At 40.9% G+C, this 14,400-nt stretch overlaps 2 protein-coding genes across 2 annotated transcripts; both read left to right on the top strand.

Moving 5' to 3' along the window:
• Nucleotides 1–181: 181 nt before the first annotated feature.
• LOC145894323 (L-fucose kinase-like) lies at nt 182–3,978 on the top strand. Its single transcript, XM_082982871.1, has one exon. The coding sequence runs from the start codon at nt 213–215 to the stop codon at nt 3,570–3,572; it is 3,360 nt and encodes a 1,119-aa protein (XP_082838997.1). The 5' UTR covers nt 182–212; the 3' UTR covers nt 3,573–3,978.
• Nucleotides 3,979–4,243: 265 nt separating this feature from the next.
• LOC145894268 (uncharacterized) lies at nt 4,244–13,944 on the top strand. The gene is made up of 11 exons (XM_082982800.1): nt 4,244–4,445; nt 4,810–4,946; nt 5,317–5,476; nt 5,770–5,970; nt 6,527–6,639; nt 7,369–7,480; nt 8,060–10,932; nt 11,378–11,570; nt 12,088–12,330; nt 12,767–12,952; nt 13,210–13,944. The coding sequence occupies exons 1-11, from the start codon at nt 4,338–4,340 to the stop codon at nt 13,444–13,446; spliced, it is 4,563 nt and encodes a 1,520-aa protein (XP_082838926.1). The 5' UTR covers nt 4,244–4,337; the 3' UTR covers nt 13,447–13,944.
• The last annotated feature ends 456 nt before the right edge of the window (nt 13,945–14,400 follow it).

Genomic DNA, 14,400 nt, shown 5'->3' with positions numbered 1-14,400 from the left:
TTTTTGCTTGTTTGACTGGGCAGCTGTAAATGCTATCTGCGTAATTCGCTGTTTATTTCTAGTATGCCATGTTGTTGCGTTGTGTCATGCTTTGGCTTTGTCGCAGAAAATCTCGCAAGTTTAGTCGTTGTATTGATTGTTTGATATGAGTTAATGTTTTTGTTTATTTATCAGGAGACACCGTAACCAAACAGTTTGTGTTGTTGTGCAACATGGGATGTAACCAACCATGTAACTTGACATCTTTACTTATCACATGCAAAAGTAAACAACATGCTGATGCAATTCAAAACCAGCTTACTCTGAAGAAACAACTTGGATTTTTACCGCAAGAATTGGATACTATATGCATCGAAGACCCTCAAGATGGGGTAGGAAGTGGTGGTGCTACTTTAAATGCCTTGCTAATACTAACAGAGCATTTATCGGCCAAACATGGTCACACAGTGGTGACAGCAGATGTTTTGTCCCGGGCAAAAGTATTGATAATGCACTTTGGGCGTTACTTTCCTTACGATCCATGTGGTCGGGGATTTGCATGTTTACCACTGGTGCGAAATGATGATGGGGCGAAGAGCCTTGTAACCAATTTTGATTCACTTTTTAACTTAATGTCAACAAAACTTGCAAAAAATTCACCGCCTGGCTTGTGGGTGTGCAGCAGTGACATGCTTCTGCAGCTTGATAATGATGTATTCATTGATTGGGATAAACTGAATGTTGGTGATGGTGTTTTGTGCATATCTGTGCCAGCTAGCATTGACTATGCAACAAAACACGGTGTTTATTGCATCAACGAAAACCAGATTGTCACAGACCTAATTTTCCAAGGCAGCAAAGATGAGCTTTCAAAACATGCCATGGAAAATGACACTGTGTCAATTGTTACAGGTGTTCTCTTTTTTTCTGCTTTTGCAACAGAAAAACTTCTTGCAACACATGTTACCCCTCCATTGGATGCTTGCACTTACCTGGGAATTGATAGTGGCATGGACCCATTGGGATTGTCATTGTTTTTTGACATTCTTTTGCCAATGGCAATTAATGTTACTGAGGATGAGTTTGTAAGAGGCAAGCGCTCGGGTCGCTTTGGCCAACAAAAATTACAAGGCAAAAGCAATTACCTCATGCAAAATGCAAGGGCTGTACTATGGAAATCTTTGCGTCAAATTTCACTGAAAGGTGTTCTGCTAGAGGGGCAGCATTGCTACATGGATATGGTGGACTCTCCATTGGAGTTTCGCAAAAACTTGATTAACATTTCCAGCTTCTCAAACTGCAAAGTACACTTAAGAGTACACAGCCACGTGTCTAAAGATGCAAAAGTTGGAGAAGGCACAATACTGATAAATTCTGTTATTGAAAATGGTGCCACTGTTGGTGACAATTCCTATATTGTGCACAGTCATGTTACTGCAAACATTAAAATTGGTAAGAATTGCTACATTTATGGACTGGATAAAAAATCTTGCCTAGACCTTGGTGATAGAACAGTTCCATCTAATAGTATGATTATAGGAATGTGTGCAACCTTTAGCCAAATAAATCCCAATCGTTTGTTTGCTGCACTACGTACAGATGATGCTCTTATGCAAGTTATCAGTGGGGCAAGTGGGAAAGTTGAAAGTCTTCCTGAAAATCTGTATGAAAGTAAAGAAGTGATAGTTCCACGATCATATGTAATTTCAGCATCAACAGCCCAATGCCCTCAGCTGCCAATGAGCTACAGGAATTTAATCCCCAACAGATCCTTTGCCAGTCGCAAGAATACCTTGTTCATGGCCAGGCTTTTTCCAATTTTTCACCCGAAACATTCTGTTGATGTAACACTAACAGTTCAGCTACTTGAAGAAAATTACAGCAATGAACTGTTCCAGGATTGGTTGGATTGTTGGAAATGTTCGCTTTGCGAAATGCTTGAGCATGTTGATATGGCTTTAGAACTGGATTACCAACAGTCAATGTTTCACCAAGTGTCCTGCCATTTGATTGGAAATATTCTGCTAAACAATATTAGCATTAGCCTTCTACCGTTTCTTGACATATTTGTCGCCACCAATCAGCACAAAGTAATACTAAATTATTTGGACCATGTGGCAATTAAAGCAGTAAAAAGTGGTGATCACGAACAAGGAAGACCTGACATATCTGCCAGGTGCTTTGCATGTATTGCTGATGTATTAGGTGTGATGGCTGGCAGTAAAGGCATCCTGAGAAGTGGACCTTCCGCTAACAGGGAATGGAAAGTTCCTCTAGACTTGCTGGAAAACTTTAGTATCGAGCAAGGTGTTATTGGCCTGGCAGCAATCCGAGAAAACTGGCTTAGCCATCCAGATACGCTGATCCGTGCTTCAAGGCATTATGAAGGCGCAGAACAAATATTAATAAGGCATGCTGTTAGGAGTGCTTCAAAGTTTATTAAAACCACAAAATGTGCACCACTTCCTTTAAATACATGGTTTTGTGCTGAATGCCCAGCTCGGATTGATCTTGCTGGGGGTTGGACAGACACACCACCAATTTGTTACGAACATGGAGGATCTGTGATAAACGTTGCTATTTTGCTAAATGGCAAAAGACCAATCGGTGCTAGGGTCAGAAAAATAAAAGCTGCCAAAATTGTTCTAACTCTTTTAGGTGAAAACCAAAGTGAAACACAAACTGTTGAATGTTCCACAACCGAACATTTGTTGAACTATTATCAACCACAGGCTCCAGCGGCATTGCTTAAAGCTTGTTGCGTTGTATCAGGAATAGTTGATCCCGAGTCTGCTGTGCCATTGCACAAACATCTTTTATCAAAATTTGGGGGAGGTTTTCAACTTGAAACCTGGTCCCAACTCCCCAGAGGTTCTGGTTTGGGAACCAGCAGTATTTTGGCAGGTGCTGCATTGGCTGCTTTGTACAGAGCATCAGGCCTGGCTGTGGACGTAAACTCACTATTGCATTCTGTGTTGGTTGTGGAGCAAATGCTTACAACCGGTGGCGGATGGCAAGATCAAGTTGGAGGTATGTTGGGGGGTGTGAAAATTGGCAGGTCTTCTGCGTGTCTGCCTCTAAATATCACAACTGAAAATCTCAACACATCTGATGAGTTTCACGAGAGGTTTGTCAAGCACCTTAAGTTGGTGTATACTGGTAAGACCAGACTTGCCAGAAACCTGCTACAAACGGTGCTTAGAAACTGGTATACCAAGAGGTCTGATATAATGGAAAACTGCTTTAACCTACGTAAAACAGCTGAGGATTGTGCATTGGCATTCCAAAACGGTGACCTAAAAGCCATTGGTGAATGCATTACTGCATATTGGAAACAGAAAAAGGTGATGGCTTCGGGTTGCGAGCCAGAGTTGTGTACACGGATGATGGAGAAGTTTGCCCCCTATGTCTATGGACAGGCACTGTGCGGAGCAGGTGGAGGAGGTTTTCTATATATGCTGACAAAAGAACCCATGACCACGGAGGAGATCACCACTATGCTGAAAGAAGTGCATGGTTCCACTGATGCTGAAGTGTTTGATGTTCTACTTGATAGGATTGGAATGGTTTGCTACACTTGTCGTGCAAACTAAAAGGATTTAACAGTTGCATTCAGTGTTTTCTATTCCTTGTGATTTATTCTTTTTTATATTGTATGCTTATCAGATCTTGACTGCTTTTCACTTCAATATCAACTAAAAATTATGTTCCATTGCAGTAAAATGAGGCAAACACTGACAACCCTTTTTCTTCATTTGTTCAAGTTTATTTTTAACACTAGCTTAACAAATATTTTGAAAACAATTGCTTCATACATTTTCGGAACTATATGCATTTTTTACATGTTGTTGTGTGCAATTCCCAAATAGTTTTCTGATTGTATCTTTATTCAATTTGGTTGTTTCTTCAAAGATGAAATGGGAATTGTTTCAATTGTCCCCGCATTTCGCAATATTCTTATTCATGCAAGCAACAATCTTGTTTCTGGAAACCATTGCGCAAATGTGTATGTAATAAATAAAATGTTATGTATCGATATATTAATTTAGTGTTACTTCTGCTATATTTGGCATTTTATTTGATTAAATAATGTCATCAAGCTTTGTGAAAATATACAAAGGTTTGTTATGTTGAAATACTGTGAGAGGGAGGAAGAAAGGAGACGCACAATAGATCTGTGAAACCTGATACATTTAGAGGCTTCAATTCACATAATTACAAGAAATAACTATTCAGAAGAAACTGTCTCATCACGGTTAAGGCTGTACTGAAGCCAATTCGTTTACAATCAGTTTATGATGGTGTATGATGTGTAAGCTGGATCACTTGCAATAAAAAAAAGAGATAAGGTTTTTGCAATGTCTTCTTTTCTAATTTGGTGCTTTGGGGGAGCCAAAGTGAAGAGTCAATATAAGGTCAATCCACATGATGTCACAAACGTGGCTACTGGCACCTCAAAATCCAAGGTAAGGCAATAACCACATTGGGCTAATTTAATCAATTGTAAACCGATTCCCCATTGTTGATAATCAGTTGTCCTCTACGCATAAAGAGGCGAGACGTACATAATAGTCGAGCACTTTCAACCGCACAACTTATCTGGTTGTGCGAGAAACAAGTTATTAGCAAAATGGAAGCGCGTACTTGCAGTTTGTTTTGGTCATGATGTTCTTCCGTTGCCAGGCTTGTAGATTCATACTAATTGGTTGCAGTTTATTTGCTGCCAGTACTTTTGCAAATATAGTATTTCCGTATTTGCAATGTCAACAATACAACAACAGAACTTAAACCACGGTATTAAATGCTTTAAATAAGATGAAAATTGATCAGGTTGTGAAGGCATTCGAAGCCGTGCTTGCAAAAGGTGCGGAAAGCAGAGATGTGCACAGATTGGAACGAGCTGTTAACGAAGCAACTTCAAGCGGCTTGCTCTTTCATTCTCCTGTTCTTCTGCGTGAACAAGCACGGTGAGCGTTGAAATAAGTTCCTGGCTCAAAACGTATTACTAATAATTTTGCAGAATACTTGCAAGTAACGCAATATAAGTCCTAAATCATTCATGGCGATTGATGACAAAGCCATTCAAAACACTCATGGCACTCTTCTTACTATTATCACTTAAGATTGGCTTATTATGATGTAATAAAAATGCAATAATATAAAAGATAATTTTGAATCTTGTAGCCTCGGTAATGATACATATTTTTTACATAGGCTACTACGATGCGTGACAGCAATACTGGTTTGATATATCACTTGTTTTATAGATAGAGTGTGTCGGTGGATGAAAAAACGTGAGTGAATAAATTCAACCTGATATACTTTTCGTTCGTATAGTTTACACAAATGGAAAATAGCACAGTCGACATTGCAGTCTCTTCTCCGAGGTCAAGACGTGGATGCTCTCCAGTCAGCTGTAACTGTCTACAAACAATTAGGCCTACAGAACTCTGAAAACTTGTTGGAGGCAGCAGCCGTCGCGTTACGAATTGCCAACGTAAGCACCTTCTTCCGAAAAAACACTTGTTTTTTTAGACATGTTGCCAATTTTTATATTGGTTTTCACAATAGTAGGCTTGTTTTCGCCAGAAATGGTACCAAGGATGCCGTTGCAACCACTATATTTTGTTATGATTTCACCATGTAAATAATCTCAGTTATTTTGTCATTGGCCTTCAATTTTATTGGGCTAAAATATCAGTGGAGTGTTTTTAGTGTGGTTTAATGTAGCCTATATTCCATTGTGTTGATTGTGACCCGACATAATAATACACATATATTTCGTTGCAGCAAAAAGAACTGCTAGATCGCTGTGTTTCGCAAAGCAACATAGCTGACCTTGAAGCAGCGATCAAGGGCAGCGAGGAGATGATTCAACAAACAAAGGAAGCAGTCGTTTTGTCACAAGATGTAGAAACCGCGCGAACTTTGCTTAAACGCCTGATCGACGAGCAAAAGCTTTTCGCCGAAAACCCGAACCTTCCTACAGAGGTTATGTCATACATTACGCTGCTAAAGCGCGATGAATTTTGTAATATAACGGTTGGGTGATCTGAACTAACAAAAGTCAACTGTCGCGGATTTGTGAGTGCCAATTTTGTGATTTTCTGGTCCACATATATAAGAGACTATAATGACGTCAAACAATGTATTTTTTAGCACTTAAAAATTATATACATAACATTGGTTGGATTTTATTTGTTTTCAACTTACTAAGTTTCGTAAATTTTTCCGGGTCACGTGGCAAGTTCTTCCAAAAAATCGGTTTAGCCATATTTATAAAAGCGTTACACGGGCGTTTATGGCGCGGCGAACTTAAGTAAAAAAGGCAAGATAATCGGCAGTATATAGCACTATGTCCGCGTATTGTTTTGCTAGAATTCATACGAAAAAAACGCAACAATAGGCCTTCGTAAAATCAACATTCATCAAGTATCAATTAATTTGCGACGAACATACGTAGAAATATGGGCACTTGTGTTTGTAACAACTTTTTTCAATTTTATTTAACTTTTGTCACGTCTGAATGTCGCATTTGTTTTCGCAGACGTTGGAGAAGGCGATAAGCCGAGGCAAAGTAAAATTACTGCGCGAATCTCTGCAAAGATGGGAAAGATTAAAACTGGATCGGAAAGCTCCGCTGTATATCCACGCTAAAAGGTTGTGGCAAAATAAGTCCACTTCAGTATCCTTAGCTTTGCAACAACCAAAAATCCTCCTAAAAATGCGTTTTCATATTTCATTTCTGGAGTAAACCACCAGTGTTATGTTGTAGTTACAGTAAGAACCCTAACGTAGCACAGCACGAAGCATAAAACATATGATTTCGATGTTTATTTTCTGCTGAGCATGAAGGAGGTTTATTTTTAATATTCTCTTTTAAAGTAAATTAATGCTTTATATTTGACTTTTGTTGTCTCATTACATCGTTTCAGTAATAAATTAGTTACACATTTTAAACAAACATTTTCGAATTGATTTGTATGAATAAGGATTAAAGTCGCTCGTTTAGCCCAAACTTTAACTGCCCTACAAACTTTGAAACCTTATTGGTCAATGGTCATGGATATGGTAACAGTAGCAGCAGCAGGCTGTTGCACTTGAACATGTCAACAGCACTTGAAATCAGTTTCACAACCACTACGATTTGTCAAATATTAACAGGGCGTTGTTCCTTCCGAAGCACGTTGTATGGACAGTGGTTGTTCTAGGTGTTTGGTTTGTGGGTGATGTAATGATATTACCAACGTGAAATGCGTATTATTGAATGCGTGAAGAAAATGATATCACTGAAAGCTTAAGAATATGTGTACATACTAGAAATAATATGCAGTCTACTGCAGACTTTCAATTAAGATAATATATAAACGTTTAGATTTTGGTTTTCAGCGTTTTGGAAGAGCTATTGGAAATTAAACAGAGCAAATTGGTGACAAACCTAGAAGAAAGTGTTCGCCAACGAAACGTTGAATGGTCAAATCAACTTCTGCTAAAAGCAAAGGTAGCTGATGTTAACTTTGAGGTGGTCTGTAACCACCTTTATATCGTAAACGGTTTAATCAGTAAATATTGACCTATTCAATGTCTGCTGGGTAACGGTTACATTTTGTCTTCTACATGGGTTTAATTGAATAACGAGCAGCGTTAACAAATGGTGTACAGTAATACACTTGGCAAATGTAGTAACAACGTGTTTTTTGGAGTATGCATGTAACACCATTCTCGAATACATATTGATATTTTAACACAAACCAGCGATTTGCAGAGTGGGTGCAAAAACAAAATATAAAAGGTTCCATGAGCTACTATATGTTAGACCTTTTAGTGGCAAACAAACAAGAAAAAAATTGTTAAAAAACTTTTAGCTTAGCTTGACGTTTTAGGGGTAATTACTTATCAGTTTAAACATCTTTGCAGGTTTCCACAAACAGAAAAGTTTATAGTAACCACACTCACCTCCACCATAATTTCATTTTTAGTCAAGTTTAAACTGCGAATGATTTGAATGTTGATCACCCGCAGTTTAAACTTATTTTTGCTTTCATTAAAAAGCAAATGCATTCACACCCTCCAATCGCAGGACGCTGGAATTCCTCAAACTCATGTTTCTGCAATAGAAGATCACGTGGTCCGCTCGCTGGAGCGTAGCGTCACTCTCGTCAATGACGTCATTCGGGCGCTGGGCGCCAAACACTACGAGGATCTTGGACAGAATGTCAACGCCCTGAACGAGACCGCACACACAATGGATGGTCCCAACACGCACAAGAAACGGATGAAGTCGTCGGACGAAATGGCCTCGAAAATTGCAGCTATTCAAACTTTGGTTCAAGATCAGAACAGAACCGCGGCCCGTTTGACCCAAAACGTCATCAGACCGTATCGTGTATGCGCAAGTGCAGTCGGGGCCGTCGAAGTACGCATGCGCGAGGTTGCAAGGCAACTACTGGAACTCGCGGAACGACATAAAGACTGTCACAATGTCGGTGTGAACAATTCGCGCGAAAGTTTTGGTTGCTTTCGCGAAGACTGTGAAGTTCCACTCGAGCGACCGACGATGCTAAACGAAACACAAGCTTTCTTGACGGATTCCGCAGAAAAGATTTCAAAGGTTCTGGGCGTGGCGCGCGCGTCTGTGCAAAGTCTCGAAAACTCGGCAAATCAGAACCGTGAAAAACTAAAGGCGTTGACAGCGGCACGCCGCTCCGAAATCATCGGAACGGGAAAACCCCAAAACAACCCCGTCCACAGCGAGAATCAAGAAGGGGGATTCGCCGTGTTGCGGGAAGCCGTCGCTATGTTGGAGGTTTTGAATCGTCACGCGGCTCTGGCGGGTGTGGAGAAGACCCTGGGTCTGTTTCTTGGAATTCAAACCTCGCAACAATCGCAAAACGACTTGGAAAAGGTGGCGGCGAACTTGGAAGCCGCCTTGAGCGCCCTTGTCTCATCCACAAACACGAATGCGGAAAATTTCCCGAATCTTGGTAACAACCGTTCCACCGATGGAAGCACAAAGGCCGAAATCGCGAGCCAAAAATTCAACAATCTCGACCGGGTTTTAAAATGTCTGACATCGATTTTTCCCGAGAAGTTGTTTACAAATTTAAAACGCGTCGCTGGGGTAAAACTAGCAGAGATTCGAATATCCCGTCTGGAATCGAATAGCATCGAAAATTCGGCTCGGTACGCTTTGCACCGTGCCATGCTTTCGGATAATGAGACGGAGATAGCGAAGGCCCTGAACGTCACCAGTTTACCGAGATATGATCCTGCAGTAGAGGAAGCTCAAGCGCACATACAAAATATTCGAGAGAAGAAAAGAACTTGCATTGATGATTTGCGCAAAGCGGTCACCGAGAATAGGGAACTTGCCATTGAAGCCGGGTTATCCTTGTCGGAAAAGTTGTACGTGTCGCCAGTGCACGCTGTGGTTCTTCAGGCGAAACAAAAGCTTGGGGATTTAAAGTTCCAGAACTTTCGACGCGAAAACGCAAAGCAAGACCTCGCGCTTGCACTTGATAGCAAGAATGCAAAGGCTATCCGAGAAGCGATCGCGCGCTCTAACTCGTGTCAGGTTTTGGCTTCGGATTCTCTCCTCCATAGGGCGCGCGAGTTTGTTGTCTCTCATACAGAAAAGTGTGAAGAGGAGGCAAAGTTGCGACATCGCAATGTCGAAATGGCGGCCAACGTTATAAGCTTCGAGCAAGGGAAAAATTCAACAGGGACTTTCCCGTCGCCGGAATCGAAACTTTCAATGAATTTGTCGGAACGACAGAGATCCGGTGCAAGTAGTTTGGCGGAATGCCTCCTGGCCGAAATCACCAACATCGCCGAATTTCGGGATATCGATACGGCGCACAAAATAATAAATAAGATCCTACACCTTAGTTCAGGAGAAGAGGAATTGTCAGCTCCGTTGGTTGAGGATGCGGAGCAAGTTCTCAGAGAGGTGGATCAAAAGCGCGCGACTGCAAAGGAAATAAGGAAGAAACTTGTGTCCGCAGTTGCTCTCGGGTCTTTCGAGGAACTCGCAGCTTCGATTGCGCTAGCCGAGTCCTCCGCGGAGGTTCTGGAGTACCTTGATTCCTCCAATCATGATGAACTCCTCCGGGCTGTTGCGGATGCGCGAGAGGCATTTGCTCTTCTCCAGGAGAGAAGAAAGAACGAAGATGAAGATTTAAAGTTAAAGCAGATTGCTGCGGCTCGACACCAACTTAAGAAAGCACTTTTAACCGAAGAAACGAACTCCCAGCCGTTACGCGAGGCTGTAAACGCGTTTCGAATGGTCTGCTTGCCCGACACAGACAAATCCTTGCTTGACGAGGCGAAAAAGCGTTCCGGAAGTCCAGACAAGGCGAGAAAAGGAATGGTTACGGATGGCAGGACATCTAATCATCCCCGGAAAAGTGGGAGGAAAGAAAGACGACAAATGGAGGGATCTCGACGTTCTCAAACTGCGAGAACAGAACGACCTCCAACTAAGCCCCGGCAGCCTTTGAGGCCAAAAACAGCCCGTACAGAAAACAATACTCCTGACAGCCAACGCGTTCTTAAACCTGTTGCAGCTTGGGGGACACCAAGGCCCATGCAAAACAGCTTAAAATCGCAGAACGTTGGCGCGGTTAACGGTTCAGATCACAAAATCGTCAAAACTGTGCGGTTTGAAACTCCAAATGGAGAAGTGAGGGCGAAAAAAAGGCAGCAAACCAATAATCCTCGACCTCACAGTGCCACTGATCTTTTAGCCAAGAAGAGTGCGCCTAGGAAGAAACAGGCCTGGGGCGCTCAGGATTCGAAAAATATCGCGTTGTTGCGAAAAGCGGAGAAGAACCTGCAGAAAGTGGAGATGATGGAGGCAAAAGAAAGACTGGTGCGGGAGAGCAACGAGCTATGGGACAAACTGAAAGAAGGTCTGATGGGAAAGCTTAAAGAGTCGATAGACAGTGGTGATAGGTATGGACGTGTTTTTTTTCATTGTTTTTAAGACAAGGTTTCAAAGGTTTCTACTTTAACCAGATAAAAGTAGTTCATTTTATTTTTATTATCTGTCCTTCTGACTTAATTACAGGTAACTTTTATTGGCCAGCCTTTCCCCTGCTCTCCAGCTGGGCTTCCTCGGGGTAACAGATTATATGCCTGTCAGCAACAGCAACATAATACTCATAATAATGTTTGACAATACCACGATTGATAGTTATACACCTTCTACATTGCACCAAGGGGTTACCGTGAAATAACTAACACGGAATTTTGTCACTTTTGAGCAAGCTTCGTAATCTATTGCCGGAATAGAATGTGTGCTATAGAAAAAAAGGCAACTATAACTATGCTAACTATTGGATAATTTGAGGTCGTGCTAAATTTGCACAAATATTTTTTACCATTACTTATTTAAAAGGGCTGATTTGTGGCAAGCTCTGTGTGAGTTCGAACGGTATTTCGGCGACGGCGAATTAACCAACGAGGAGAAACTGCTTCTAAACACGGCAAAAGATTTGCTGAGGAAGAGAACGGCATCTCAGTATGCAGAGAGTCTAAAAAACGCCCTAAAACAACGGGATATTGAAACACTCGAACATCTACTTTATCAGGTTGGGATCAATATATTTGTAGCGTTTTAAAAGATTAAAAAAACGTGATGAAAATGTGCTGCTTTTTCAACCCGTTGATCTCACTTTTTTCAAGCCCAAGTTTAAATACGTGATAAAATGTGGATAACTTCTTGTTTCGTGGTTGTGGATCTTAACCATTACTACAGACGATGACCTGGCTACCACCACCCCTTCAGCAATAATATAGTACACATATAGTCCTTTCATATAGTACACGTATAGCCCTCTCTAGTATCATTTTCGTATATAACTAATGAAGATGTATTTTGCCTTGCATCGTCAATTCCCTTTAAAGTAAACACAAACGCAACCGTATGGTCGGCAAAGTCGTCTAGAAGAGTCACACCAGGCTGCACTGATAAGACCTTGCAGGTCGAAACAGTGGCCATCTGTCTGCTGCCACTGAAATCAATAAAAATGTAAAAACGCCTTAAAATTATCAGCAATTCAGCCTGGCAGAGTTTGTTCAAAATATAATTTGTTGCAAATAATTTAGATCGAAAACGAATCCGAAGATCACCTTCCGGACATTAACAGGGAGTTGTTTTGGGGAGATGTTAAGAGGGCTCGGGAGCTCGTCAAACAACTGGCTGATCTATCCAAGTACCGTGCAGCCATCCTCAACATGTCGCGACAGGTAGTGTCGGAAATACACAGCTTTCAGTCACCACCAGATGTCGTTAAAGCGGCAGTATTGGCCACGTTCATGATTCTCGGCGAGAACGAACGAAAAATTAATGTGAGTTGTGGTTGAAGACATTTGTAGAGTATTCTGATAGTATTTTTTCAAAAATTCGAACCAATTCTTCAAAATGAATTTAAAGTTCATTCTTATTAAACACGAACCTTAACATACAGACAAGGCATTCTACGACAAAATTCGCTCATACTGCGGCCATGATCTATTGGCAATATGTTCAGTTTCGTAAATTGTCATAATTTTTGTTGCCTTTTCAAGCAGTCAAGAATCAACAATAAATCGAGTCGAAGAATTGTACTTCATTTTTCTTCAACACATTTTAACTGTTTTTAACTTCATCGACTATGAACCCACTGATAGGCGTGTTCGTTTTCATACCAGCACCGCATTCTTACTTGTACATGGATAGCCACAAACAGACCTGTTTCAAGAAAGCAATTCTAACAGATTCAAATATATCACGTAATTGTCTCAGGATTGGCCAGCTCTGCACGCACTCATGGGAAAGCTTGGACGTCTGTCAGTCACCCGTAGGGTGGCGCTATGCGACCCTTCTTCGGTTTCTGTGACAACAGCTCGTCGAGTTCTGTTTGTACTGAAAGATGTCAGCTACGAAAAAATCCAAAAGATAAACAAGGGCGCGAGCTCGTTTTATTGTTGGGTGAGAAAACGTTTAAAGGCATAAGATTTTCTTTACAAAACCTGGTTACCTGAATTGGAAGATCATTTAAGTTATATTTACGAAATTACTACATAAAAAAATATAACACAACTTTAGAATTAACGCACGTTATGCTTTTTAATCACCTTGTTAGTGCAATATCGTTTTATTCAAATAAAGCATCTGGCTAATCTAAACGATTTGTATATCTGGCTAAACCAAACGCCAAATCAATGAATATTACCACATCACGACAGGCTAACTGCATGGCCCACGAGGTCCTGGCGCGCAAGGGTGACGGAGAAACCCGCTTGCCCAGCAAAACACCACCCAAGGAGAAACTTCTTCCAAAACGAATCGACATCGACTTTTGGTCGCGTCTTGCTCGTCCTCCAGACCGACGAACCGCGGAACAAAATTTCCGTGAAAAAATGTCGATCAGGAACAGGTCGAGTCGTGCCAAAAGCGCTGTGAGTATCAAGGCCAGTGCTTGAATTGTAGAAAGAGCAGAGGCTCCTCTGGTCGTTGGATCAAGATACCCGCGTTAAAACAGCGTGGATATTAGGGTCAATAACGTAACCATCCTGATACTTTACTTCAAACGGCAATCCCAACGGCAAGGATAAGTGTTAAACATACTTGCTTAGAAAACAGATATTTTGCACAACTTTACAATCGGCCAAGCCATTGATAAAGGAGTTGCCTAAAGGTTTGTCTGTGCATTCGCTCGTCTTTTTACCTATCAGTGTTTACAATGATTTTGTTGCGTTACACATTTTTGCCAACATGCATTCTATGGTTCTAATAAAATGTCCAACCAGCCAAAACATTAAGCCAAAAAAAAAAAAGTCATTGGTTTTAATTTGACCAGTTATAATTAATTTATTATGTGTAAGCAATATACGAACACTAGTTGCAGACTTAATCCATGTCGCATTTACCCATGGTTACTCGCATTGGTATAGTGTCATGGTCTATGGCACATTACGTTAACGATTGTACTGATTTTTTCTGTTCGGTGATAGAGGTAGAAAATACCTTCATTTGCCGATGTCGTTTTGTGCTTTCGAAAAGTTCGAAAGATATAGTGTTTGTTATGTGCTAACGATATGTAACGTGTTTTTCAAGCTGTGGTTAAAATTCTCTGTTCACAATAAAATGAAAGATGTCAAAGCAAAATAGGGTCCCAGGTTTACGAGTTACTGCCTTTAGGATTTATTGTAGGATGAGAGAAAACACACTAAACACTGCAACCATAACACATCGTTCACACTAAGAAATGTCATTTTTACTGACATTCTTTTTGCTGTAATGTCACCTTATAGCTTTTGCATTTAAAATGCAAGCGTTTGTCGTTTTTCGTCTGTGAAATAATACTACTGAAATACGGTGTTACACAGGACTAGATAATATAAAATATAAAACCACTACATGGCACGCATTAACGT

Source organism: Ascidia mentula, chromosome 3 (genome assembly GCF_947561715.1).
Source record: "Ascidia mentula chromosome 3, kaAscMent1.1, whole genome shotgun sequence".
Taxonomy (NCBI): domain Eukaryota; kingdom Metazoa; phylum Chordata; class Ascidiacea; order Phlebobranchia; family Ascidiidae; genus Ascidia; species Ascidia mentula.
Note: the sequence above shows the minus strand (reverse complement) of the source record. Positions and strands in the feature narration are given on the sequence as shown.

Coding starts and splice junctions, on each gene's coding strand:
- LOC145894268 (XM_082982800.1), top strand. CDS start 4,338: ATGTCTTCTTTTCTAATTTGGTGCTTTGGGGGAGCCAAAGTGAAGAGT. Junction 6,640..7,368: donor CTGTATATCCACGCTAAAAG/GTTGTGGCAAAA, acceptor TTTGGTTTTCAG/CGTTTTGGAAGAGCTATTGG. Junction 11,571..12,087: donor TCGAACATCTACTTTATCAG/GTTGGGATCAAT, acceptor CAAATAATTTAG/ATCGAAAACGAATCCGAAGA.
- LOC145894323 (XM_082982871.1), top strand. CDS start 213: ATGGGATGTAACCAACCATGTAACTTGACATCTTTACTTATCACATGC.